This window comes from Takifugu flavidus, chromosome 21, assembly GCF_003711565.1.
Source record: "Takifugu flavidus isolate HTHZ2018 chromosome 21, ASM371156v2, whole genome shotgun sequence".
Lineage (NCBI taxonomy): Eukaryota > Metazoa > Chordata > Actinopteri > Tetraodontiformes > Tetraodontidae > Takifugu > Takifugu flavidus.
The window spans coordinates 2,059,370-2,084,743 of NC_079540.1; the positions used below are offsets into that span (position 1 = coordinate 2,059,370).

The 25,374-nt window shown below is 46.8% G+C and overlaps 1 protein-coding gene across 1 annotated transcript; it reads right to left on the reverse strand.

Moving 5' to 3' along the window:
* Window positions 1-2,676: 2,676 nt before the first annotated feature.
* Window positions 2,677-25,342, reverse strand: tshz1 (teashirt zinc finger homeobox 1). The gene is made up of 3 exons (XM_057020616.1): window positions 25,019-25,342; window positions 24,230-24,848; window positions 2,677-7,199 (listed from the first exon to the last, which is right to left on the reverse strand). Exons 2-3 carry the CDS (start codon window positions 24,267-24,269, stop codon window positions 3,865-3,867), a joined length of 3,375 nt encoding a protein of 1,124 aa, XP_056876596.1. The 5' UTR covers window positions 24,270-24,848; window positions 25,019-25,342; the 3' UTR covers window positions 2,677-3,864.
* Between the last annotated feature and the right edge of the window lie 32 nt (window positions 25,343-25,374).

Here is a 25,374-nt window from a genome sequence, read left to right on the forward strand (position 1 = left end):
ATTGTCATTCATTCTTCATCAAAATACACACATTAGCCACCCAAACAAATCCCTGTAGAACAATTAAAACTCAAAGAAACAAGCTGCCTTTCTACATCAATTTATTAAACAAAAAACCCGAATGATTACAGCGTCCGTTATTGAATTACGCACTCGAATCTTTCATTATTCGCGATGCTGCTGTCGCACACTTGACAGCACACCTGTGGGCTTCACGGCAATATCTAAAAAAAAGTTCGATAGATCCTTAAAGACACTTCATCTGCTCAGCAGTTTGACAGCCGTCATCATTCTCGAAAGAGCCCGCTTTGTCACTTCTCCATTCTTCAAGAGCCTCTCGCTCGGCCTGATAAATTATGTCGTCTGTATCTTCCAAAACAAGGCTCGTTCCTGACAGGTACACGATGCTCCACCGCAATGGTTTCCGACGCCTGTGGATCTCAGCGGGGACAGACGCATCAACGAGCGATCGGATTGAACTCTCTGTCCATGACGAGGGATCCCAGGAGAGCTGATACCTTCAGCTTTTCTCTCGTATGAAGCCACGAGTTGAGATACCGTCAAAAATCAAGTGTATGATAAACATTTTTTCTCTTTCTAAAGTCCCTTGCAGCGCTGCTGACAGCAGCCCTGTGTATCAATAAGACAAACACTGGGGCGAGGACTTTATTTTCCTGGAGAAATGAAACTTTGGAGCTGATATTTTGCTGCAGACACAACCAGACATACTCATGAAACATGGTGGAACATTGTTGGCAGTAGCAAAACAAGAGGTTGAGGCCAAAGGTGATGCCGCACAGTCAATTTATGTTGTGTTTGCTTGAAAGCCAATGAGTTTGAGAGAACAAGCCAAAACATTGTCTGCCTGACAAATTCATATGTGTAACCTTTGTATCCATGGGGACAACGACACTTAAAAAAGTACCAGATTCCTAATAGAGACTATTTTTAAAAGTAATTAATAAGAAGTTATTTAAGTATTATATTTTTTATATTTTATATGTACACACTTGCTTCACTGCAACTTAAAGCATCTCAGTACAATCTGGTTGAATCTTAAAAGAAATACACTGTAAAAAACAATTAAAAAATCCTATAACCTAAAGCTGCAGTGTGGGATTTCTGTCGCCCTCTCCTGGGAGCGACAGTAATTGCACACCCATACTGCCATGCCTGTCGCCCAGATTTGTTGCTATGGTTGCGCCATATTTCTGCGCTGGCTCCCAGCCGGTCCCAAAATAAGAGCCACGGTTGTATATTCTTCCATTTTTCTTCTTTTTGGTGCACATATTGCTCAACTTTCTGAGTCTTGCGCTCCCGCATGTGGTCGCCTGTCACGTGACTTTATTTAACGTGACTCTTCTGCGCATTTCTAATGGCTCTTTATTCTTCTCTGCCAAACTGAGCACACTGTGCAGCCCTGGAACTCCATTGTTTCTTGGGGAAAATGCCTCAGGCTAACGTTCAAGAGATGCGTGGGGTGGGAGCATGTCGACTTAAATACCTTCAGTGGAGACATGCCATGGCCTCTTTTATCAGGTGTCTCACTAGCAGAACTATAAAGCTTAGCTCTCCGTTAAACCAAAGTCAAATCATGCTCTTTTTTTTTTTGACGCTGTTGTATTAAGTTTTCATCCTGCCCTGGATTATGTCTCTATTTGAAATACCCTCACCCACTTGGAGTTGGTCGCCTTTTTGAATTGAGAACTTAACTTAATTTACCAGCATATGTGCCAACATGTACTATTAAGGCGCAAGAATAGAAACCTTCAGTCATTTGCTCCTTGTATAGCAATTTGGAAATTTAATCAGATTTCCAAAGTCACAATTTTGATAACAAAATATATATTAGCAGGAAAAGAACTGGACTAATTCCCATAAAAATAATTGATTGTTTACGCAGATGTTGGTACAAGTTTAATATAGGAACTTTTCATCATTTGAATGAAGATGTGGTTGACGCACGGAAAAATTTTATTTTTAATGGTGATCTTTGGAAGTGGGTCGGTCAATGTGGGGCATCCTAAATGTATCCAGAATGCCTTTTGGCTGTAGTTAATACCAATGTGATAACATGTGATTGAGAGCTAAAATAACCACACATAGCATTGAATCCTTTCTCAAAGTTGAGTCCTCTCCATGCTCACGATGACACGATGCTCTCGAGGATGTGGATTCTCAGCTAAATAACTAGCAGTGTGGCTAACTCTATGAGTAGCTCCAACTTATCCTAGTTACCCCCTGAGCAGAAGGTGCCAAAAAACATGCTATTGTTAGCTTAGCATAAGATGCCTGGGAAAGCAAGGCCAATCTTCTGCAAATTGCCCAGATTGCTAATGTCTGTGGCTCATGGCAAGAAACTCACAATGTTCTCTCAGTGGGTTCTGGACACGGTCCAGCGTGAGCTGCAGCACGTTTAAGAAGGGGAGAAATTCATGGAGATTTTAACAGGCCTGTCGTGTCCCAATTTGGCCAGCCCGAAAAATAAAGTGGTTGTGCTGGTAAAACTCGCGTAGCCTCGACGAGAAGAGAAACGTCTCCTAAAATCAAAATAAAAATGCCACTACTGGAAAAGGGAAAAATCACTGTAATACAGAGCACAGAATGCGATATTGTTATCTTTCTTTTTGTGCATTTGACTCAATTTCACACACAGAATTGCTCAGACAACACCAGTTTGTTCCAAGACATGGAGTTTATTTTACAACTGATAATAAAAGAATGCCATTTTTAATCCTGATGGAAACAAAAAACAAAACTGGAATCCATCGCTGTGTGAGAATTTCTTTTTCTCCCCCCACTGTTATGTACAGCACCTCACATCAGAGCAGATACCAGTAAAGTTCTGTCATTTGATGTAAACCACATTGAAGGACCCACTTTTCACTGAAAAATGACACTGTGGTCCAACAAGAATCTTATGTACATTTCAGCCCCGCCCGACAGCTTTTGTCTACAAAATAACATCATATAAATGCACACAGTACAAATATGTTAAACTGTTAAGAGCCAGATATGCTGACATACATGTATACATACCTGCTGATTATTGATACAATTAATCTTAAACTTCATTTTACAACTGTAGCTTCACAATAATAAAATTGGCAGGCTACTAACAGAAATACTATACATGTTGAATGGACCAAGAAATTAGATTTTACTTCAGAAAGAAATATTCTAGATATTTTGTGACATTTTCTTTCTTTTTTTTTGTTTTAATGGAAAATACAAAACAGTATCATATGGAGAGCTGCATACTGCCATGTTGATTAGAACTCAATAGGGTGATGTTTTCACTTTTACCCCATTTATGTCTTCATCAATGTACACTTATTTAAAGTGCTAAACTCATCTTAAACTTTTCTTCACATGGCAAACAATATACAAACATCTATGTCCATAACTTGTTAAACAGGGATACAAGCTCACTGTTTTTTTATTTTTTATAAAAAGAAACATGCACAAACTCATAAATAATAAGCAACGGGTGTTGAAATATAGTCCTTAAAAAAAATCTGTGATCAAAATAAAAGCATAGTCCAGTTTTAAAACAACAAATGGACTCTTCCCAAAGGCTCAGATAAGTTGCAGTGCATTAGGAAAGCAACAATCAATGACTACACAGTGCCACGGCAGCTGCACCCCATGTGGCACTTTAGTCACCGAAAATATGAGTTAATAATGTAGCTAGAAGCTTCTGCAATGTGAGGACGCGTCCTCTCTATATATGGTATGTAGTATGTATGTAGTATCAAAGCTACCATGTTGTGTGCTAACAACACTGGTGGCCCTGTCTCTAATGACAGATTGCAGCTTAGAGTTATAGTGCAACGGTAACCTGTCCTGCTTTCAGCGTTTTCTTCATTGTTTGTCAAATTCTTTCACAAAGATAAGATGGTCCTCTGGGGACTTGCCGTGTGTCTTGCAAAGGTGCAGTTTGATTGCATGTTTGCTGACAAATGTCCGATTGCACAGTCTGCACTGATGGATCGAGCCGGTGTCTTCTTCCGTCAGTCCAGAGGAGCCGAGAGTCCTATCCTCCATTCTGCCGACTGCCTGCTGCTCTAATATATCTATGGAAAGCTTTGAAAGGTCCTTCAGGGTGAACCCAAGGTGGGACTCCAAATGATGGATGTAGGAAGAGGGAGTCCTGAACTGGGAAGCACAGTCACTGCACAAAAACAGAGGTTGGCCAGAGTCAATATTTTTTAGGAATTTAGTCCCCCCTGTCCTCTTTAACTGGTACTTGACATTGGCCAGCCAATGTGAGATAGTAGTCATGGACAGACCAGTGAATTTACATATGTGGACCCTCTCTTGAGGTCCCAAGTCACTAATCACAAACTTTCCATCTGGAGTCTCCTTCAGACTCGAGGCAAACTGGGCCTGCAGTATTAGAAGGTGTTGGGGATTCCAGTTTGACTGTCTGCCTTTCCGTCTCTGAATGGGAGACAGTTCCTCCAAATTGTCATCTAAAGTACAGCCGTCCAGGTCCGATTTTTCAGAGATGGAAGAAGGAGTTGTTGACTTTGGTGTCAAACGGCCAGTTAGATTTTTGACCATGTCGGAAATATCCATCAAAGCGTTTTCCCGCAGAGCCGGAGACGACGTCTGTGAATTTTTGCAAACTGCTTTGCTGTTGTTGACTCTGTCGTTGCTGTTTGGAACAGAAACAGCCCTGGTTGTACTTGAATCTGAGTGTCTGGATTTGGTCAAATCCATGGGCTGGTCATCGTCGTCCTGGTTCTGGCTCAAAGGCTCTGCTGACTTCATGTGCACAGAGTTGGCGTTCATCTTGTAAAGCATTGCGAAGGGGTCTATGAAAGGGGTGGTCACCTTTGCAGCTTTACCCAAGTGGCTGTTCATTATGGACTGCAGGGCACTGAGAGGGCTGACAAGTGGTTGTTCGGTTGAGTGATCAGTAATGATGCTCAGGTTACTGCATCCATTGCTTAGAGGGCTTTTTGGTGACTTGGCTTCGCTCTTCATCAGGGTTTCTGATTTGCTCTCTGTCTGCTCTCCTTCTCTGCCTCTTGACTCACTCTTGATATCGACTACAGAATTTTTCGCCACCTTTGAGAGGTTTTCTAGATCGGGTGAAGACCGTCTGTCCTTTGGGTTCGGCAAAGGAGATTTTGCCAATTTGCATTTGTTGTCTGGGAATTTGTCATCCTTTTCATTCTTTGCTGAAGTTTTCCCTGTCACCTTCTCCACTAGCTCTTCCATGGCCAGAACATTGCTCCTATGGCTTGGGGGCGGGGATGGGCTGGTTGGCGAATGGATCAGAGTGCTTAAATCAGCAGACAGGACCTTTAGACTGTTGCTGCTGAACAAAGGTTGAACCTGTGCACCTGAGGGCAAGATGGACTTCAAGGATCCGTGGAGCTGATAGGCAGCGTGGATGCTGGGATATCCACCCCAGGTTGGTGTGCCTGTTTGAGCCTTGCTGATTGCACTTGAAACAGTGTTCTCTAAAGACTTTAAGATGTCCAAGCCCCCTTTGGGAGTTTCTTCCAAGTCTTCCTCTCTCAAGTATTGGTAAGATTTGGTCTTGTGTTGTTTATCAGGCTTTTCAGTTGGATCTTCTTTCTCCTCTTTTATATTTTTCTGAGGTTCCTTGGTCTCCATTTTCTCCTCCACTGCTTCTTCATTTTTCTTTTTTTCACTCTCCTCATCGGGACTGGAAGGCTGCCCTGGGGAGTTGGGCTGTGACTTCCCATTGCTTGCTGGGAGTCGTGTCGTAGTTGGTGGAAGAGGAATTGATTGGAATTTCTCCTCAATAACTGAATCGAAAACCAACTGTTTACCCTTTTTAGAGGCTGAATTGGTCACCTTAAGGAAGTGTCCTGTGACCATCATGTGCGCTGTGAGTTGCTGCAGAGTGTCGTGTGAACTTCCGCATTCCATGCATTTGAGAATTTGTGCCTTGCGTGCTTCAAACTGCCACGTGTAACTGGCACCATTCTGGTAACCGTATCGATTGTTTGGCGTGACATAAGGATTGGCCACTTTTTGGTCTTTAGGAGGTTCTCCTAAGAGTATGCCAGAGGAGATAGACTCTGGCGAGCTCGGAGACATCATGTCTTGGAATGCTCTTTTTTTGGTTGTAGGTACCAGCTTGGAGGTGAGCGCTGGCATTGGTTCTTTTAGAGGCACTTTCTGATAGTGTTTTGTTTTGATCATGTGAACACTGAGGTCTTGCAGCGATTCGAAAGAGTGCCCACAGTACATGCATTTGAGGACTTTCTGGGCATCTTCTTTGCCCTCCATCTCCATCAGGGACCTCTTCCGTGGCTTGGACCACTTCTTGCTTCTGTCATCATCAGCATCCTTGTTGTCATCGCGGTAGTGGCCCGTCTCATTCATATGCACTGTGAGGCCTACCAAAGTGTCGTAGGCTGCGCTACAGTCCTTACACCTAAACTTGCTGGCCCCTGTAAACACAGGGCCGTACAGCTTATTATTTTGCCTGTAAAGCTGGACAGTGCTGAAAAGGCTAGGCTCTGGAAGGAGTTGGTATGTGGTCTGCTGTAAGGTTTTTGCCAATGCTGCCTGGTGCCAGTCATAAGCCAGTCCGCCCGCGCTGCTTGAGCTTACACTTGTACCACTGGTGCTGTTGCTGGACACTGTTCTAGTGGTAGTACTGCTGGTGCTAATAATATTAGTGCTTGAGGCATTGGAAGTGTTGCATCTGCTCTTCAGATGAATGTTGCCTGGGCTGTGGCTGTTCAGGAAGCCATTACGAGCTTTATGATTGGTAACGTTGCCATTGCTAGCGGCATCATTGTGCCCCTGCTTATGCTTAAGCATGTCCACAGCCATGCTGGACCAGGAGGCATCAGAGATCAGGCTTGCATAGACAGCTTTCATTTGTGCCAGACTGTCTTGCACAGAGAGGCCATTGATGGACTCTGTGCTTGCCCCTAACGTCTCCTTTATCTTTTCTTGGTCGCTAATGGAGGAAGCTGCCTTAAGATCCAGCATTTGATCGCTGGTCGTACTGAGCGGGGAGGCATAGCCAGCATCGGGGTTCGTCCCATTGCTGAGGGGAGAGTTCTGGCAGCTGTAATGATCTTTTGCATCCTCTTCATCATTGAAAAGAAAATCTGCGTCTTGACCATCCAGCGAGAGGCCGTCATCTTGCAGAGGTTCCTCTTCATCAATCTTATCTTTGAAATTGTCCTCAGGTCCATAGGCTGCAAGAAAAACAGAGGAGAGAAACGGTGGCGTTAGATGAGTTGATGATTGTATTTTCTGGTACTTTAGAATGAAACCCGTCGTGCATTCACCACAGTTACTATGTAAACAATCCTACAGCATTGTGATAAGTACCAAACATTCATATATTTGAACTGGCAGTCCCCCTTAGTGCAATGAATGAAAGCATCAATTCTTAAACCAAGGTAAATAAGAGAAAAAGATGGGGGAAAAAAGGCTTCCATATGAGAGAGAGAGAACACAGAATCCTGCATGTAGCTGCAGTATCTGTTCTCCCATGGTATACAAAGCCCAGATATATTACTGACTTTGATTTGCTCAATAAGTCCAGCATGTCACATATAATATGGATTCACAAGTAAGAGATAGTGGTAGAGAGATGCCAGCTGCCTCGGGCTTGCCAAGCCACAGTTGGCTGGAGTCAACTTGGCATCGACTGTGGAAGTTCTCACAGCGTGACGCTAGGAAATGGCCAGTGGACATGACAAGCTGTGTTGTTACTGCTTACGCTCCCCGAGTACTCCCGGCTTCAAATGTGCCATTTTAAACGAACACGTGGCGTTTTACAGTATAGCGGTGGAAAATGGCCGCCGTTCCTTCTTGTCATTTTTCCGTTCACTTCTTTCATCAATAATTAAATTTATCCCCCGATGACAAAATAAATCACAGAATAAGAAAATGACTGGAAAAAATAGACTACACTGGAAATATTTAAAGGTTTACACCCGAGCCGGGAAGCAGATTAATAGGGAATATTAGAGGCAGCTTCCCCTTTTCAGTCCTCCAAAGATGCATGTCTAAAGTGCCAGAATCAGTCTCCACCGAGGAGGCAGATGTGCTGTCAGCTTCAAACAGCATGTAGCTCTCCATCCCATAATCGGAATGGACGTGATACCTGATGTTTGCGAGGTGCCAGTTACTACTGCCTGGGAAACGCTGAAGGTTCAGCAGCTGCAGCCCTCTGCTTTGTGTGCATTTAAAGGCATATTTGTGCGAGGGAAAAACAAAAAATACCCCCCCCCCCCGCAAGCACTCAAAATAAAACCTTACCCTTTCTAATTAAACCCTTCTGAAGCTTTTAATTACACAAGATGAAAACATTCACTCTACTCGACCACTAAATTAGTAGATGTTAACCCTTTTGCGACTGCAGCTGCACGGTTTCTTTCAACCTGCCCATCAAGACGAAGCTCACTGTATTGAAATAAATGCAAGACTAAACCTATTCAGAGTCAATGTGGTGGAGTTTAAGACAAAGCAGCTTAGCTGACGACGTGAGGGAAACCTGACAGCAGTACAAACGCGCGCGCGTGCACGGGTTCACGCGCCGAGACTAACACTAAATTCCCGTCCTTCCCCGCCAGCCTCCGTATGTTGCCTTGACAGGCGTCAGTGTCAGGAGTGTGTCAGTGTCAGCCCGCGGTGTCAGTGTCCACGCAAACAAGCAGCGAGAGCGGCGGGAGGGAGGGGAAGTAACAACAACAAACACAAGTCAGCTCCCCCACTCCTGGCCGAGCCTCCTCCTCTTCCTCCTTCACCATCTGTGTCAGAAAAGCTGCGGGTGCCACCGCCGGCTAATAAGGCAATCAGAGATGGAAAAGATGCTGACACGGCGGCTTTCGAGCGTCACTCAGAACAAAAGAGGAAGAGGAGAGGGAGGCAGAGAGGGATGGGGAGGGGATTAAACCGGGGTGGAGGGGGTGGGGGTGGGGGAGTGGAGGTGTCTGTTGTGGTTGTCAGTCAAAAACATAAGCCCACTTTGTGTTGTCAAGCAGCACGGGCAATAGAGAAGTTCCGAAAAGACGCGGAAAAGAGGCGCCGTCGGTGCGCCTCAGCCCGGAACACGTGAGAGAGAAGTTACAGGGCGACAAAACCGAGATCTCAGGTGAAAAAGAGAGAGAGAGTCAGGAATTCCACATTAGACATAGGTGTGGCCGATCGCTCGTGTCGGGTATCTGTCGGGGGGGGGAGCCATCTGCGTGGGGAGAGGAGCCTGTCACCATTGTTGTGCCCAGAGTCCAGGATTTCCTGCTGCAGACAGGTGACACCACAGTGGGAGTCCCTGACAACACACACACACACACACACGCACAAACACACTTAACAAAACAATTGGGAGATCTTCTTGATGGTAAAAAGGCACAGAAATGTGACAATATTGATGTAAAATTTGTGCTAAGCTGAACCCTGACTGACTACTGGACTGGTCATTTGCATATGAACGCCTGAGTTTTAGCATCAGACGACACCAATAACTGATCCAACAACAACAAATGAAATAAACTAGCATCTAAGAGGCTCTGTGAGTGAAGATAGATGGCATCTAATGGGATGTGTATGAACTTAAAACACAATAAAAAGGAAAGCCAATGAAATGAAACAGCAAAAATCCCAGTATTTTTGAATGGAACCAGTCCAAACAAATAATCCAAGTCAGATCAGTTGAGTTGCTTCCTGCAAACCCCAAACACCCCCCCCCTTCCAACCCTTCTTCATTTATTCATGTTGTCTCGTTGAAGAGGGCAATCCTGCCTCTCATTTGCGGCGCTAATGTCCAATTCCGCCAGCTTTCACCCAGCTGATTTACCCGGCGTGTCCGGGCGCTGCCTCTGGAGCCGGGCGCCCGGCGAAGGCTCCCTCACACCGTTTAGCGACCCTTCAAAACTGGAGCTCCGGCGTGGCAGTCTTATTTCTCTCCCCCGTTTCGCTTTGTCACCGGCCCCTCTATTCCCTGCCACTCACCTCTGATGGCTTTGGACAGGCCTGATCAGTGTGTGTCATTGACCTGTACGGTGTGCATGAGTGTGTGCGCGTTTCAGCAGAGAGAAGGCTGTAAATAAAATGACATTATTATTTCCTCTGTCCTATCATGTAGAAAAGCCAATTATGGTGATGCTTAGTATGTCAGGCAATCTATGTCTCTCCTTGCTCCCCCCTGTCCTCTTCATTCTTGCCATTTTTCCCCCTCTTTCTTGTTGCCCTGGTTTCGAGGGACCTGACAATCTCTTTAGACTTCTCTGTGGACATGGCGAGGCGCTCGTCTTTAGCCTTGACACAACTTTTCTGATTAACACTTCTTACTTCAGTCTATCTTTATACTTTCTTCTTTAGCGACGCCCAAAATGAAGCCACTGCCACTAGTTACTTAATTGACGGTTTCTGTAGCTTTGCAGAAATCCAAACCATTAAAATCTCATTGCTGTTTATAAAATGACTTGGACGCAACTCTGCACTTTGCCTCATTTAGCACGCACGATCTGAGCGTTCTAATTGAGAGCTAATGCTAATTTAACTACTGCTAATTTAAACATGCCCCCAATTCACTGCTCTGACCCGTGTCTACAGCTGGAGCTTACCTGCTCTGTCACTGTTTGATGCTGCACATTAACGAGTTGTAATAATGAAGAAATTTGAGTCAGACAGTTTTAGACTTTGATGCTCCAAAACAGGAAGAGGGACCTGCAGGAGAGGAGCCAATTCTGGTGCCATCTTCCACCCCTCTGGTTCCCCAGACGTCATGACAACTACATTTAGCCAAAAAAGATGAGGAACTCTAGAATTTTGGCTTCACCTTCGATTACTTCTTGAATTGTTACCACAGAAACCTCCTGTAATTCATAATATAACCCACATCTTATTTGGCCAGGCAAAAAAAAGCCCACCTAGCATCCCCCTGCCATGGCCCCCACCCTTCTCTAGCCCACATAGAACAGAGCACCATATGGCACAATAGCTCCAGGGCTTCTGAAAGCTTGTGTGTTGTACAAATCCACCTTCTCAGCTTCCACGATGCTTTCCGGTCGAGGAAATCAAAACAGGAGTTTGCTCCTCATGCTAGCAGCTAGCAGAGTTGGCTTTTTAAGTCCTATTTCCTGTTCATGCACAGAATTTGTGTTCCTGTCTGGATTCAATAAAGAAGACACATTAAATTAAATTACCTTTTCCTCAACTTTCGGACAGTCCTGAGGGCTTTCAAACATGTTCCAAGTAATTTGCAATTACTTGAACTCATATTATGCTAATAGCCTTTTTAAATGGGTCACATAGGCAATGCATTTTACCCCTGGCTAAGCTTCATTAGGCCACTCTGAGTACAGTATGTGTTCAACAGAGAGGGAGCAAATGATAACTGCTCGCCGAACAGATTAGAGATGAAACCAACAGCTAAAGAAAATAATTTCCAGATATCGTTCGAATTGCTTTGCAGTGGCCGTTCCTGTTTTATTTTTTTGTTTCCCCCCTGCCTCTTTTGCCCATTTCCTCATATCTCCCAGAGCCAGTTTTGACACGCCATGACAGTGACTGCGGTCTATAAATCACCCTTTTCCCTGAACTGTCAGTGCCTGCTTGCTCTGAGATGAAACAACAGCCATTAGCTCATCGGCACTACCGACTCCAGCCCCCTTTTCTGCTTGGCTTTCCTGCCAAAGCCCCCACACCCAGCAATCGAACGCAGTTCAGTGCTTTTCAAACCATCTGGTTTGTTTTCAGGCAAAGTACGATATAGAATCGCTAACGCTAATTAAAGATGATATGAGTGAGATTTACGCAACCAATGCCAGGCTCTGATTCAAGGCAAACTCCATCAGGCATTTGTTAAATAGAGCCAAGCCAATATGATCACATCTTTTCATTTCATTCTGTTTTTTTAAAAGCATTCCGTCAGTTTTCCGTTTAAAGACAATTTAATGTATTTAATAACGTTCTTCGCGACATTCCCAGGAAGAGACAAGAGGTGTCACCTAAATTGAAAGAATTTTAAAGGGTCCAGGCTACCAAAGTAACATTTCTTCCCTTTATAGATGCCATCTATTGAGTTCACCTGCATTGCCACTGACAGTGGAGCTTCCTCTGACTAAACAACAGCTGCTCCCATTGCCTAGCAACAACCAGTTGATGGATGACCCCAAAGATGGATAATTACCATAAATCACTATGGTTGTGTGGAGAATAGAAGCAGAAAATCATTGAAGGCAAAAACAAGCGACAGTTTAAACCGGGATGCGTGGTGATTTGGTTAACTTTGCAGAAAAGAGTCGGTGGCTGGAAAGAGCTGGTGGGCGACCGCTAAATTCAGCAGATTTGTCTATTAGGAACGTTTTTCTTTTTTTTTTTTGCCTTTTTCTTTCCGAGGTTCTCTCTCGCGTTTCAGGCAGAATGAATGGGGGCTGTTAAATGAAACCTGATGAACTGACTAATGGGACAAAACCTGTCCTAAAGAAGCAAAGTGGGCAGCGGAAGGAAGAAAGGAAGCAGCAGAGAATGAATGACGGCAACAATGATGAGTTCAGCGCTGCGAGGAAACCGGGAAGAGGGGCCACAAAGGAAGCGTGTTTACCGTCTGAACGTACATGTATGGCGTGTACTTGTGTGTCTCTGTTTGTATACCAGTAACAAAGGGTAGGGAGGAAGAGAAAACAGCGCTGGGAATAAATAAAATGTCAGAAAAGAAGAAGACCCTGGGCCAATATGGGGTCATAACCCGAACAGCTCTGTCCAACAAAGTCTAGTTGCACAATACACTATCAATCAACCCACTCCATGCTGTCAGACCTCCCCTCAATTCAACAAGACCATCCATTTTGGGGCGAAACACCGAACAGGAAACTCGAGGACAGACAGAAAAATAGAGAGTAGCCATTGGACACAGATGTTGTGTGAACCCAATGCTAATACTTCCATAGCATGGTTACCTTTTACAGTAGGTATGAAATTCATTATCAAGTGAATCCACATTTGGGTTAAAGGTTTAAATGTATTTGTTTGTGTTTTTGGTGTCATCAGATTGTAGATTTAGTCCTAAACGTCTGCTGTATTTGTGACAAGCTTGTCACAGCTGCACGCAGCTTCAGGAAGTCTCCGCCTGGGGCGATTAGCTCAGCGCTGCAGACTGACATAGCTTCAGTCACATAAAGACTTCCTACGTACTCTCCGCAGAGTGGGAGCGCCCGCTCCTGGGACGCTCCCAGTGCACGCTCCCAGTGCACGCTGCGATGCTGCAGCTGGAGAAACACATCGAACACAATCGGGGTAGATTAGCTGCTGCTAATGCATCCTGTGGCATTTTGGGGTTGAAGGTCAGCGGCCGGGGCGGCTTTATTTTGTCGAATTCAAACGTCAAAATTGACCAAAAGTGGAAGTGAAACTTTTGTGCGGGGTCACATGGTCACCTGAGAGCAAATCGAATGACTGGCATCCCTGTGAGGTTTATGTAGACTGTCCAAGGCGAAAGCACAAGCACGCTCATGCATGCTTGAAAAAACAAGCCAAGAACCAGATATGCATCACAGGACTGAAAAAATAAAAAAGCAGGGACTCGACTTGATGAGCACAGGTCCTCGGAGACCTGACTCACATCCCTCCCCCAACATAAACAATGACAGACAAAGAAATTAGAACTTTAAAAACCATAAAGTCACTTCAGGGAAATTAATTAGATTCACAAAGCCTCCAGGCACAGGGCTGCTCAGGACAACAAAAATGTCCCTGAACATTTTAGTGCTTTTAACCGCACGCGTCTTCGGGGAAATACCGGCGGGCCATTATACTTTATGCATCGCCACATTCTCTCTCTCGTTCTGCCCGTTCCTGTGACGAGTGAGCGCCGCAGTCTGGACAGCGTCGCGCCGCTCCGTTTCAACCCTCGTTTGGCATTAAAAGCGTGATGAGCGGCATGGTGGGACAACAAAAACAAAACCAAAAATCCATGCAACACAAGCATAGCTTGCAGCACTACTCTCTGGTGTTTCCATCTGCGCTTGCGAGGAGTTCTTTTTCCACCCTTTTTCCCAACGACTGTGGTGATAAAGCGACAAAAGAAGAAATGATAGGAGGGAGGAGGGATTAGTGGCTGAAAAAGAGTCCCTGGAGAAAGTCAGTAAATTATGTGTTCTCAAAGTGGACGAGTATCAGTAACCATCTCGCTCTAATTGCAACTGTGTGTGACTATGCACGCCTGTGTGTGTGTGTGTGTGTGTGTGTGTGTGTGCGTGAGGGTGCACAATGGCTATGAACAGCTTCACAGTCAGAGGGAGAGAGACAGGAAGAGAGGAAGCAATCCTTCAACAGAGCACAATATCAGACTGCGGACAGACAACTAACGGCTGGAAGGTTCTGGAAAAAAAAAAGAAAAGAAAAAAAAAGAGAAAAGGCCTGCCTCCCTCACATTTCAGCTCCCGGTGCCGCCTCCTAAAGTGCCCTCCATCTCACACTTACACACATAAATGGCACCATAACTCCATATCCGCAATCAATCTGGGCTATGAAGACGCATCCATCTTCAGTAATGTTAATGGGAGGGTTCGGAGAGGTTGGCGGCGGAGGTGGGGGGGTGGAGGACGGGGGTAAACCAGAGGGTACGTGACTGCAGAGCTGACCTCGCAGCACTGTGAGCTAATCCGGCCTGCGCGCGCAATAAAACAGCACAGGGGTAAATGAATAAAAAGCAGGAACAGAGTTATGCCGCTGCGTGTGCTCGCGTTGACGCGCTTCGCCTCTGCGTCGGGGGGTCAGGTGTGTGTGTGTGTGTGTGCGGGGGGGTGAGAGACTGATGGCTGTCAGCTTTCATCTGGCAGAGAAAATAAATTAGGCTTATGAAGACAAATGAACAGAGGGAGTGAATGGGGGTGGAGTGGAGAGAGGAAAAGGGGGATGTTGTGAGTATGTGGCTGCGTGGATTTGGCTGTTGCCAAGAAAGAGAGTTTCTTCTCTTTATTAAAAAGGACGGGCACATAGACGGGCCCGCTGCTGGCAACAGGAGACGCTTTAGCTCCATGTACCCCCCCACCCCCCCACTCTTTCCTTTCTTTGAACTTTCTTTACAGCTTTGGCGTCGCTTCGTTTGGTTTGTTTCCTCCGCCCGTGTGTCGGCGTCAGCGTGTATCCATGTGTGTTCTATCTCTGCAGATTTGTCAGTGTCTATCCCGTGACACGCTCCCCTCGCTGCGAGTGGAGGGGCGCTCTCCGGGGGCTTTGTCACGCGGCGGTCTGTTCTGTTCCTGGGGCCTGGCGCCCCTCGTTTGATAAATGACACATGTCATTCTGTCAGCCCCTGCCATCCGGGCTGGGAGGCCCCGAGCTGATGTATGGCCGCCCAGGCTAAAGGAAATCAGGGTGTTTTGGCAGCCTACTGAGAACATGGCCCTTATAAAGGGAATGTGTGTGTGTGTGTGTGTGTGTGTGCATGTGTGTGCCTGTCTGTCCGTCATACTGACTGAATGTTTAATTGTGTGTATATGCGACTATTAGTGAGTGTCCGTGTCTCGCCGAGCGAGTATTTGTGCGTGCGTGTGCATGCTCTCAACCTGTCAAGCGGACGGGCAGAGGGAGACAAATCATCGCCATGGCCGCCCCAGCTGTTCCCCAAATTTGGTGCGAGGAGGAGAACGAAGGGGGGGGGGGGGGCGCTTGTCGTTTGAGTTTTAAACGGCTGATGCTTCCCAGAAACGGGAATGAGTGAGAGGACAAGTGGAGCTCAGCAAACACACACACACACACACACACACACACACACACACACACATGCGCCCGTGTGCTGAAGCAAATGTGTAATGTTGCAGTAGGAACCGGGCCAGCACCAGAAGGAAGCGACAGAAAACCAGAGTGGTTTTCGTGTAAACAAGCATCAGGCGTGGGGATGAAGCGTTCACACCTGAGCTCAGTAAAACGCAAAAGGCTGGCTGTGTTTTCCGACTTTACGAGAGGCGCCGCTCCTTGCAAATGTGCTGAACGTGCACGCTCCTGAAGGCCTGGATCCAGCCACGGCGGTCCCGCTAACCGTCCTGTCCAGCTGTAGCGCCGGCCCAGCCCGACGGGCTCCTTAAAAAGTGCATTTTTGCGAAGCGACTCGTCGGAACAGGACCGCTCCAGACCTCCAGAGGAATCGCCCTCATCTCTCCTTGTCCTCCTGCACACGGAGGTTTCCTCGTCCCACCTGAATGATATGAACTCTGTTTGACCCCCTTTGATTGGATGCTGGCTGAAACACCCCCCTCCAGCCTCTCCCACGGAAAAGAAGCGGGAAAAGGGGAAAAAAATAGCGTCATTAAGCTGTGAGTGATGAGTGGCAGCCATGGGTGACATCCCCCCCTTTCGTTCTTCCCCCACTAACTGCTTTCACTGTCTCTCTTTTTTCTCCCCCTTTGCCTTGGTGTTCTCTCCCTTTTTCATGTCTCTCTCCATCCCTCAACCCCTCTAGTCATTTCTCTTTCACCCCTCTGTTGTTTTGCCTCCTCTTTTTCCACTCCCCCCCTTCTTTTTTCTTCCCTGGCTCTTTTTTGTCTGCTGTCACTCTTTTTCTCCTCCTTTTTTTTCCAGCCTCTTACGCCCCTCCTCGCGCGCACACACAATAGCTCCTCGCTCGGCCCTGTCTAGCTCTCTTGCCTCGGCCGTGAAGACGCGCCGTCCCTCCATACAAAATAGATTCCAACGATCATGAGGAGGGGCTCCACGTTTTCATCTGGTCACGATTGCGGGGCTGGTGCTGCAGGCGCTATGCTAAAGTGTTAGCTTCCATCAAGACTTTTTTTAGATGGCTCATTCAAGTCGTTTGAGGACGGTCCAGCAGTGGGTGGATAAATGAACAACTCCACCTCTGCCAGCTAACTCAGACAGCTTCTCCTGGGTCACGTAGAGTAATCGTGCTGATTTTTTGGTGGAATCTGAGTGGGGGTTGATCCCAGCTTGAGAATGGGCAGCTGTATGAAAATCCGAGACAGTCCTCATTGTAGCAGTTGCTGTACACATAAAGTTGAATAGCAATTTGCTAATTGGTAAAATGAAGCAGACGCGCTTCTGGGTCAGTGGAAACTTGTTCCTGTTTTGCCTCTGCGCTGTTTCCACACCCACAAAAAACAACCAAAAATGTGACCATATTAAAATTACATATAAATAAGTGTTGACCTATAGTTTGAGACACCAAAGACGAGTAGCAGATGCTCAGGTGGGCTGCAGGTCCCCAAATACCCTGCAGCTCACATGTTGAAGCTAGCGTGTAACCGGAGTTTATTCAGCCAGAATCACAGACTCGGTGAGCTGTGTGAGTGATGTGGGAGACATTCGGGTGTACAAGAGACCCCCTGCTGTCGTCCTGGAGACAGACGACTTATAGAAAGCTTAGCCCGTACCCCCTCCCAGGGACTGTCAGTGTCTGAGACGAAACGACGGCTCAAGAAAGATTTAGGGGAATTTTTTTTCTTGCCAGGGCAGCATGTGGTGCTGCTAAATGGATCGGCATCCCGAGACATTATATCCTCTTTCAACTGCCCATCACGCCGACAACTGTTGCGTGTGTGTTTACCCCCGAGCGGATGATGGCCGGTGGGCTCCTTTTGAATGAAAGGCTCCAACAGAACCCAGCAACAAAATGCGCTTTGATTCTCCTCCTGGTCAGCTAGCTTTATGGCTAACTGATGGCTCTTGGAAATTACATGACAGTCATGTGTTTCGACTTCAAAGAGGGTGATAGGAAACCGAAAATTTCTGTGACCTTTCGAATTTTTAAATAAGCTAGAAGGGTGACTGCAGGAGGGGGTTAAAACCAGACTACTGAACACACAAAAGAAGAGGAATAGGAGAACAAGGCCAGCAGTCCTGACAGGGAATTACACTCTTTTCCAGACACCGAGTTCATGTTCTTGTAACCAGTTCACTGGCTCCTGAGCATCCGGCGAGGAAGAGCGATAGATGAGGGCAAGAGACAGGGAGGAAGATGAAAGCAAACATGAGCAGGCTGCAGGAGAATTGAGTCGGTACCAAAGAGATTGATGACAGATAGGACAATGAGAAAAGGCTTATGGAGGACGCGAAGAGGGGCCCGAAAACCATACGAGGGGGCCGAGATAAAAATGAAGAGGTGAGGGGAGGAAAGAGAGATGGCACGCCGTGCCGCTGCGGCGCGACCTTCCCCGCCGTCCACCTCCAAGGACAAAGTGTCATCTGTTAACTGTATCTATTCCCCCATGACTCATCTGCAGCGAGAAAGCATCCAAAAAAGATATTCATTGCTTCTCAGCCCACCTTATCAGTTAAACAAACACTCCTTTGGGGAAGGAAATTTCTGCCAGACTTTTGTCTAATTGCATGGTTTGGATGTGCTGAGGCCAGCAATTATCCCTCGCAATGTAGCATAAAAGAAGCTGCTTTTTTTACTCGAGTGCTGATAAAGTGAAATACTTCTGGGTACCGCTAGGAATACACACTCATTCTTCGAGCAATCGAAAATAGAATAAAATGATGCAAGTGTCCATTACAGAACTCATTCTTCTGTTGTGAACCTAAATGACTTTGCTGTTATAATATTCACTCACAACATCCTGCAGCAGTCAGAGGCTCTGATTTCTCTTTTTGTCAAGCCTTCCTGCAAAATGCCGGTATTATTATTCCCTCCCGAGATAAACAGGAGGCAACGGTGAGACCTGAGCTCAGGTTACGTTACACGGTTCCAAATTTCAATGTAATATGTCAATATGAGTCCGCTCAGATTCCCGTTTACACGAGAAAAACCTGCTGGAAAATGTATCGCTTTTCACTGTTTTCGAGAAGTAAGGCTTTCAGACGGGAATATTTTGAAAATGAGTGATGTGAACACTCGAATGCTGTAGTTTCCCTGCCAGGCCACTAGTTGGCAGTGTGTTTTGTGCCTGTGCGTCACAAAACTTTTGGTTTCTCCATTTACGGGGACTGAAAACACTATTTCTGTGTAAAGGGACGGTCGATACTTGAGATATTTGCTGTTTCCACCTGAAAATGTAAAGACTGAAAGAGAACACCCTGATTTAATGTGGATCTTCAATGTGTTTCCAACTTAATTAGGTCATTATAGGCAGTGGTAGGGATCAGATCTGTACGTCTTTAGCTAAAGTGTCTCATGTCGTTTTAATTAGTAGCCCGTTATGTTGAGGTACAAAACGGGAAGGAAAATTCTTTAATTTTCTACAAGCACAATGTTGTTACATGAGACTGAATCCTAATTGACCTCCAGCATTGTCTCTTTTTTGTGTTCACCTGGCAACACAGCAGCTTTACGTGCTGGCGTGTCTGCACCATAGGCACATGGAATTAGCAGCTAATACCACGAGGGTGAGATTAGCTGCCCTGCTGTGAATCAATGGGCAAAATAATTGCTAATATGCTAAATATTGATTAGCCCTCCTGCCGTGCTCTCATTTTGTGGCCGCGATAGAGCCGCAGCAAGGGTAAAGTGTTACTTCTCAAAAGACACACGGACAGAACAGCAGGGTTGGGGGAGGGGGGCTCAGCAGCTATTCTTAATTGACACCTGTCAGCACAATGGCAACAATCACAGCTGCTGCTGAAGAACGTCCATCCAAGGCTTGTTCATCTGTCACTTCTGATATCGCTTCTTCACGCCGCTCCTTGCCGTCTACTTCTGCTCGTCCACACTGAGGCGTCCAGAGGAAACGCAACTTTGAAGACTAGTTTGGGCCTGGAAACGCAAACGTTGCAGCTTCGGGCAAGTCTGATGGCAGCTGCAGCATCTGTCCTTAGTAGCTACAGTGCAACAATCGCAGACAGACCCTGATTCAAGCCAGTTGGAAATCCAAGATGGCCGCACGGCGTGTCGACTGTTGGCCAATTCATCTCATTTTTGTGTAATAAAATGAGTCGCACCAGCTGTATTTGGCAACTTCTACCAGTAGGCACCTTCAACTCGAACAAATTCCTCTTCAAGAATGAATAAAGGCATCATAAGATTAAAAAAATAGCAAAGCTTATTTTAAATTGTGGTTTTAGGCTAATTTGTAGATTTGTCACGTGTAATGTGACACACGCACGCACACAAAAGAAAGCAATTGTGCATGGTCTGGGTTTGTGGATTGTTGGTCAGCCCACCAGCGCTCGAACCCCCCTCAAGGCCATTAAAATCAACGGTTTCATTGTTATTATTCCTGTTTTTATTACGCAGGCATGTCGTACATTACAGCTTTTGTTGTGCAGCTGGTTTGAAATGAAGCCAAGGTTGGAAAAAAAAAAAAGAAACCCAGACACGACAAACAGGAGCAGGATGTGTTTATGAGCGTGGATGCTCATCAGCTCCATTCCCATCAAAACGACCTTGTTTTCGTTGCGTCGCCGAGGCTCCTTGCGCCACGCCCGAGTGAAACCCCAGGTTTTCCCGCTTCCTCTGATCCTCATTAGGCTCTCGGACAGTTATACCTTGCGGCTGCGGCGCCGAACGCCTTTACATCATCAGCCGGGCCTAATTCTCTCATATTTTCAATCCGAGCCTCTCGATTCCGTAAGAGCAGTCATCGATCTTCATTTGTCACTTAACCTCTACGAAGACGAGGACGCGGAATGTTAGCCGGGCGGGAGTGCGTATTAGTGCGTGTCTTTGATTTCCTGGAGGCCTCCCGCCTGCGACGCCACATGCAAATGAAACGGCGGGGGAAGCGGAGTGTGGGATCGCGAATGCATCCACGCGCTCCTTCAGTCAATGTCACCTGTTAATGACGCTTTCCACGCGCTGCCTTATCACACCATCAGCGTCACACACGGCCGGGTTGCACAAACCCCTCGCCTCTGCAGACACACATGCGGGACTTTTCACTTCTAATAACGCCTTTTCCTTGCACACGGCTCAACTGCGGCTCCTGGCGAAGGTCTTTCAACGCGAAGTTTGGCGAGCGGCTGACGTGCCCCATATCTGCAGCACAGTTACAGCCAGCGCCGCTTCTAGAAGTGTCCCTTTTTCTTTACCTATTAAGAAAACTAGCCGCGCTGCACGTGGAACTGTGGAGAGTGCGAGCACACACCCACGCTCAGACTCCAAACCTTGTTACGGGGCTGTTTGTGTCCAGCACAACATCGCTTCACATCTGTCAACCTCTGCTGTTGACTCTACACCAGAACAACCGGGGCTTCGCCTGTGAGAGGTGGCTAACACTGACTTGATTATATCGAGGCGGCTCGCAGACTTGACACCTCGCTGAATTTGTAAGCATTAATCGGAAGGGCCCTGTCACTGATCCGTCAGCTACCTGGATAATTAGGTACCGTGGCTAACGATGCTGTCGCGGAGAGGGGAAGCTCAACTTCTCCTTCCTTCAAGTCATAATTAAGAGGCTCCGTTAGCAACGAGGCAGCCATAGCAGCGGTACAGTGCTGGTGTTTGTGAGGTGTGGGTGGAGTTCAGTAAAGGCTCGCAACACAAAAGCCAGATGATTAAAATGTGGGAAACCCAAACATTTCTTTAATATGTAATATCATTTGAAGCATCTCTCAAACGACATCTGCACATCCTCCCTCCGTGGCCTGCGCTAATTCTGCCAGTCCAGATGCTGCTCTAAACGCTGTCAGGGGAGATGAGAATCCAGCAGTGGATCAAATGTTTCAGAAACTTTTAGACATCGGAGAGCGCTACCCTGCCTAATTCAACCTAACTAGCTACACAAGGACAAAGATGCTAATTCAAAACACCGCTTCATCCCCCTGTCGGGCTGTGCCTGCTCCTCCCTGTCAGTTGTGTTTAATAGCAAAGGGGTTTTATTTTCTACATATCCATATTTTTGCAGCTAGGCCTTTATAAATCCTGTGGAGTAAATTTCACATAGCATCGCACCATAATCACGCTGACATGTTGACTGATTAGTTGACAGATTCATTACTAAGTGTGTCAGTGTTTGATTTAAGATAGCGCGGCTGTCAAACTAAAAGCAGGAATAGAAACGCAGCAATGCGATTAATTATCCACCGGCGACCAAAAGTGAGACCTCGGTGTCAAAGCAAATGCAGAATTATGGCTTCTTTGTTTATCGCACACACAATATCTCACATTGCTGGTTAGCTTAGCTGTCATATGTATGTATTCTGTGTTGTTTTCTTCACATGGGGACAAGAATAGCTGCGTTTCTTTTTGTTCCGCGGCTTCTGTCAGACAGTAAAGCTGGTAAAAACTCAACTGGAAGCATTCAAGCAAAATAGTAATCAATGAATAGTGAGAAAATTGTTGCAGACACATGTTGTCTCTATTATAACCTCATGACCTCCCACACTCTTCGTCCTCTTCTACTTGATGTCAACCTGCTGTTTACCTTTCGGGGAACTACTCGAACACCTCTCCACGCAAGGCCGAAAAGAAAAGACGACAAATGACTGCAGCAAAATGCCGCCGCCGCTGCTCAGATTACACCGCGCCGAACTCAACGGCCAAGACTAACAGACGCGCTAATGAAGTTCCGAACGAAGGAACACTGACGTATTGTCACTGGTCATAAAGCAGATAGGCTGCAGCACCATTACAGGGTCTAAAATCATCACTGTGACTGATGAAACAGAGCCTGTTTCAAATGGCGTACAAAGAGCTATTGAAGCATCCCTCTCTCTCTCTCTCTCTTTTCTTTCAGTGCAACTCCAAAGTGACAAATCAAGGTTGGTGGAAATATCTGGAAATGCATGTAAAAATAGCCTTCCGTTTATAGGTGTGTGCGCCATTTCACAGAGGAAGCAGCCTCGAGCACACACACACACACACACACACACGCGCGTGCGCGCGAGCAGAAGTGTTAAGGCGTGTGGATCGCCTTTATGTCAGGAAGTGGAAACAATGAAACTGCTGTTGAGTTTGTCACAAAAACAGAAAATCTAATTAATACCAGCGTGCAAGCGAAACAGGCTGCAAAAACAGAGAGAAACAGCCCCCCCCCTCCAAACTTCTGATGCTCATTTCTCGGCCTTCACGCACGTTTCCCTCCATCCTTCACCGAAGCCTCGTGTCAATTCCGAATTACAGCCCCGCCGAGTTCAAAGTCTCTCTGTCACAACCTTGATTAGGTCTGCTTAACCTCACATTTCCATCGCCTGCTTAACATTCTACAGCTGTTTTATTCAGCTTTGGTCATTACTGTGCCAACTTCAAAGCCCCCCCCCCCCCCCCCCCCCGTCACTGGAAAACGCACGACAATCACGCACATCTCCTCGGACGTCAGGCGGACGTTCGATTCTGGACAAAAAACCAGATCGTTTCTGGCTTTTTGCTTTCATGACTGGCGCTTTTGTGGCAGCTCGACTGGGTTCGGACCGGCGTTTCCAGTGACCCAGTAGTGACTTTAGGTTTTATTTACTTGTTTATTACGCCTGAATCCCTGCCAAGGCTTCGGAATGCAAACATTTACTTCCTCCTCCCGAGAGGTCAAACAGGAGGGACCATCAAAGGTCGGCGCTCCACTTCACCCTGCAGCCGCCTGCTTCTGAGGGAGATGCCTCCCTGTGATCTCACCATGCCCCAGCACCTTCTCCCCCTCCCCCTCCTCTCGCCTTCCTCCTCCCCCCGACGGGTATTAATCGCAAACTATTTATCCTGCTTTAGAACTTTTCTTTCAATTTGTCTTTTCTTTGCTCCTGGGCAGGGGCAAAAAGTTATCCTTTGAGGGAGTCCGGCTGACGGGCGCATGCGTGTCTCCATGGTGAATGATTTACTGATGCTTATCTGGAATGAATAGATCAAAGGCAGTCACATGACAGGCGATCAATCAAGCATCAAATCAAAGATGGCAATCCCGGAGCGGAACGCAAGCTGAAAATATGCCACTTTTCTTTCTTTTCTCCCCCTTTCGTTTTTTTCCAAGCCGGCACCAGCACATCAAACACTTTAGCCTGTAAAAATGAGATAAGATGAGCTTTGTGTGGAGAACATGGAAGCTGGCAACTACAGCGGATGATCAGCTTTAAAGCGCTGCGGCTGAAGCGCATCTGAGCGCATTCATCTCTCACAGGCGGAATTGGCACCGATGCGTGACCGCGTAGAAAAACAATGATGCTGCCAGTCGAACGTGGCTCAGGCGAGCAGAAAAGCAACTTATTATGCGCCGCTGGAGAGTTGGGGAAAGTACGCGCAGCGGCGGAACCGCTGACATTATCGTCGCCGCGCGTCGAATGCGCAAAACTTCTGTTTGCGTGCACACCGTTGTTGTGTTTTCAGTTGGGGGAGGGGGTGGGGGTGTGTGTGTGTTTGTGTATGTGTGTGTTTATAGGGAGGGCCGGGGCTTACCTGATGACCGCCGCGGCGCTTGCTGCTTTCTCCTCGGCATGCTGCTGCAAGAGTTTCCACTTGACTTTTCATGCAGAGAACAAAATAGCGGACGAGCCGCGGAGGAACCGATGCAAGCAGATCAAATCACAGCCAGCAGCGTGTCCTCGGCTCTTCGGGCTGCTGCTTTAAAGTGTAGATCCCTGGCGAGGGTGGGAAAGTCTTTTTATTTTTGAATCGACGTGGGAGTGGAGCGTTGGGATCAGTCACTGCTGATCATCTTAAAATCAGTGTCCCGGTCAGAGAAAAATAAATAAATTGCGGTTCATTTAAAGCAAAAGGAGCTCGCCCGTTAACTTCTGCCGAGCACACAAACTCATCGCAGCTCGGGTCGGCGTGAAACTGGCGGAAAATCTGTGCGCAGATCTACCGAGGAGGGAGATCGGGAGAGTCGGGGCTCCTCGCCGCGTTTCCAGCAGAAAATATTTCACCAGCACTTCTTTTCCGTAGCTCTGTTCAAAGCCAAAGTCGACAAATCGGTGCTTTCCGCGTTGCACAAGAAGAAAATAATGAAAATTGAGTCCGAACTGCGCTCGGCGGCTCCAGGTGGCGGCTCCGCTCTCCGAGGCTCCGCTACGGTCTTTCGGGAGGAAATCAGGAAAAAAGAAAGGAAAGAGTGACACGTTAGTCGAGCTGGGTGTGAGTGTGTGTCAGTCTGTCAAGTGTGTGCGTGGAGAAAAGCCCGCAGCTCGCACACACACCCCGTCGCTTCCCCCCTGAAAACACCCCCGCGGATAATGAAATACTCACAGAGACGCCGTCCGTCCGATTGTCAACACGGACACTTGACGAATTTCACTGAAAGTCATCTGAAATCAGAGCCAGCGGGCCCGCCCTCTCAGCCGCAGTCTGCGGGGTATTGTTGTCCTGCTTGTCTTTTATTTATTGTTATTAGTATTTTTTTCTTTTATTCTAAGGAGCGCATCTAACGTCCTCGGGAATTCTCCGCAGTGAAATGTGCGCACGTCGGTGATGCGCCGTGCGTTCAGACAGCTTCCCCACTGATAGACAGACACATCCAGCTGCCTCTCCGGCCTCTCCTTTACTCCACCCCTCCACAAGCGTCACCCTGACAGTCAGAGCCCACCTGTCAATCTGCCGCTCTA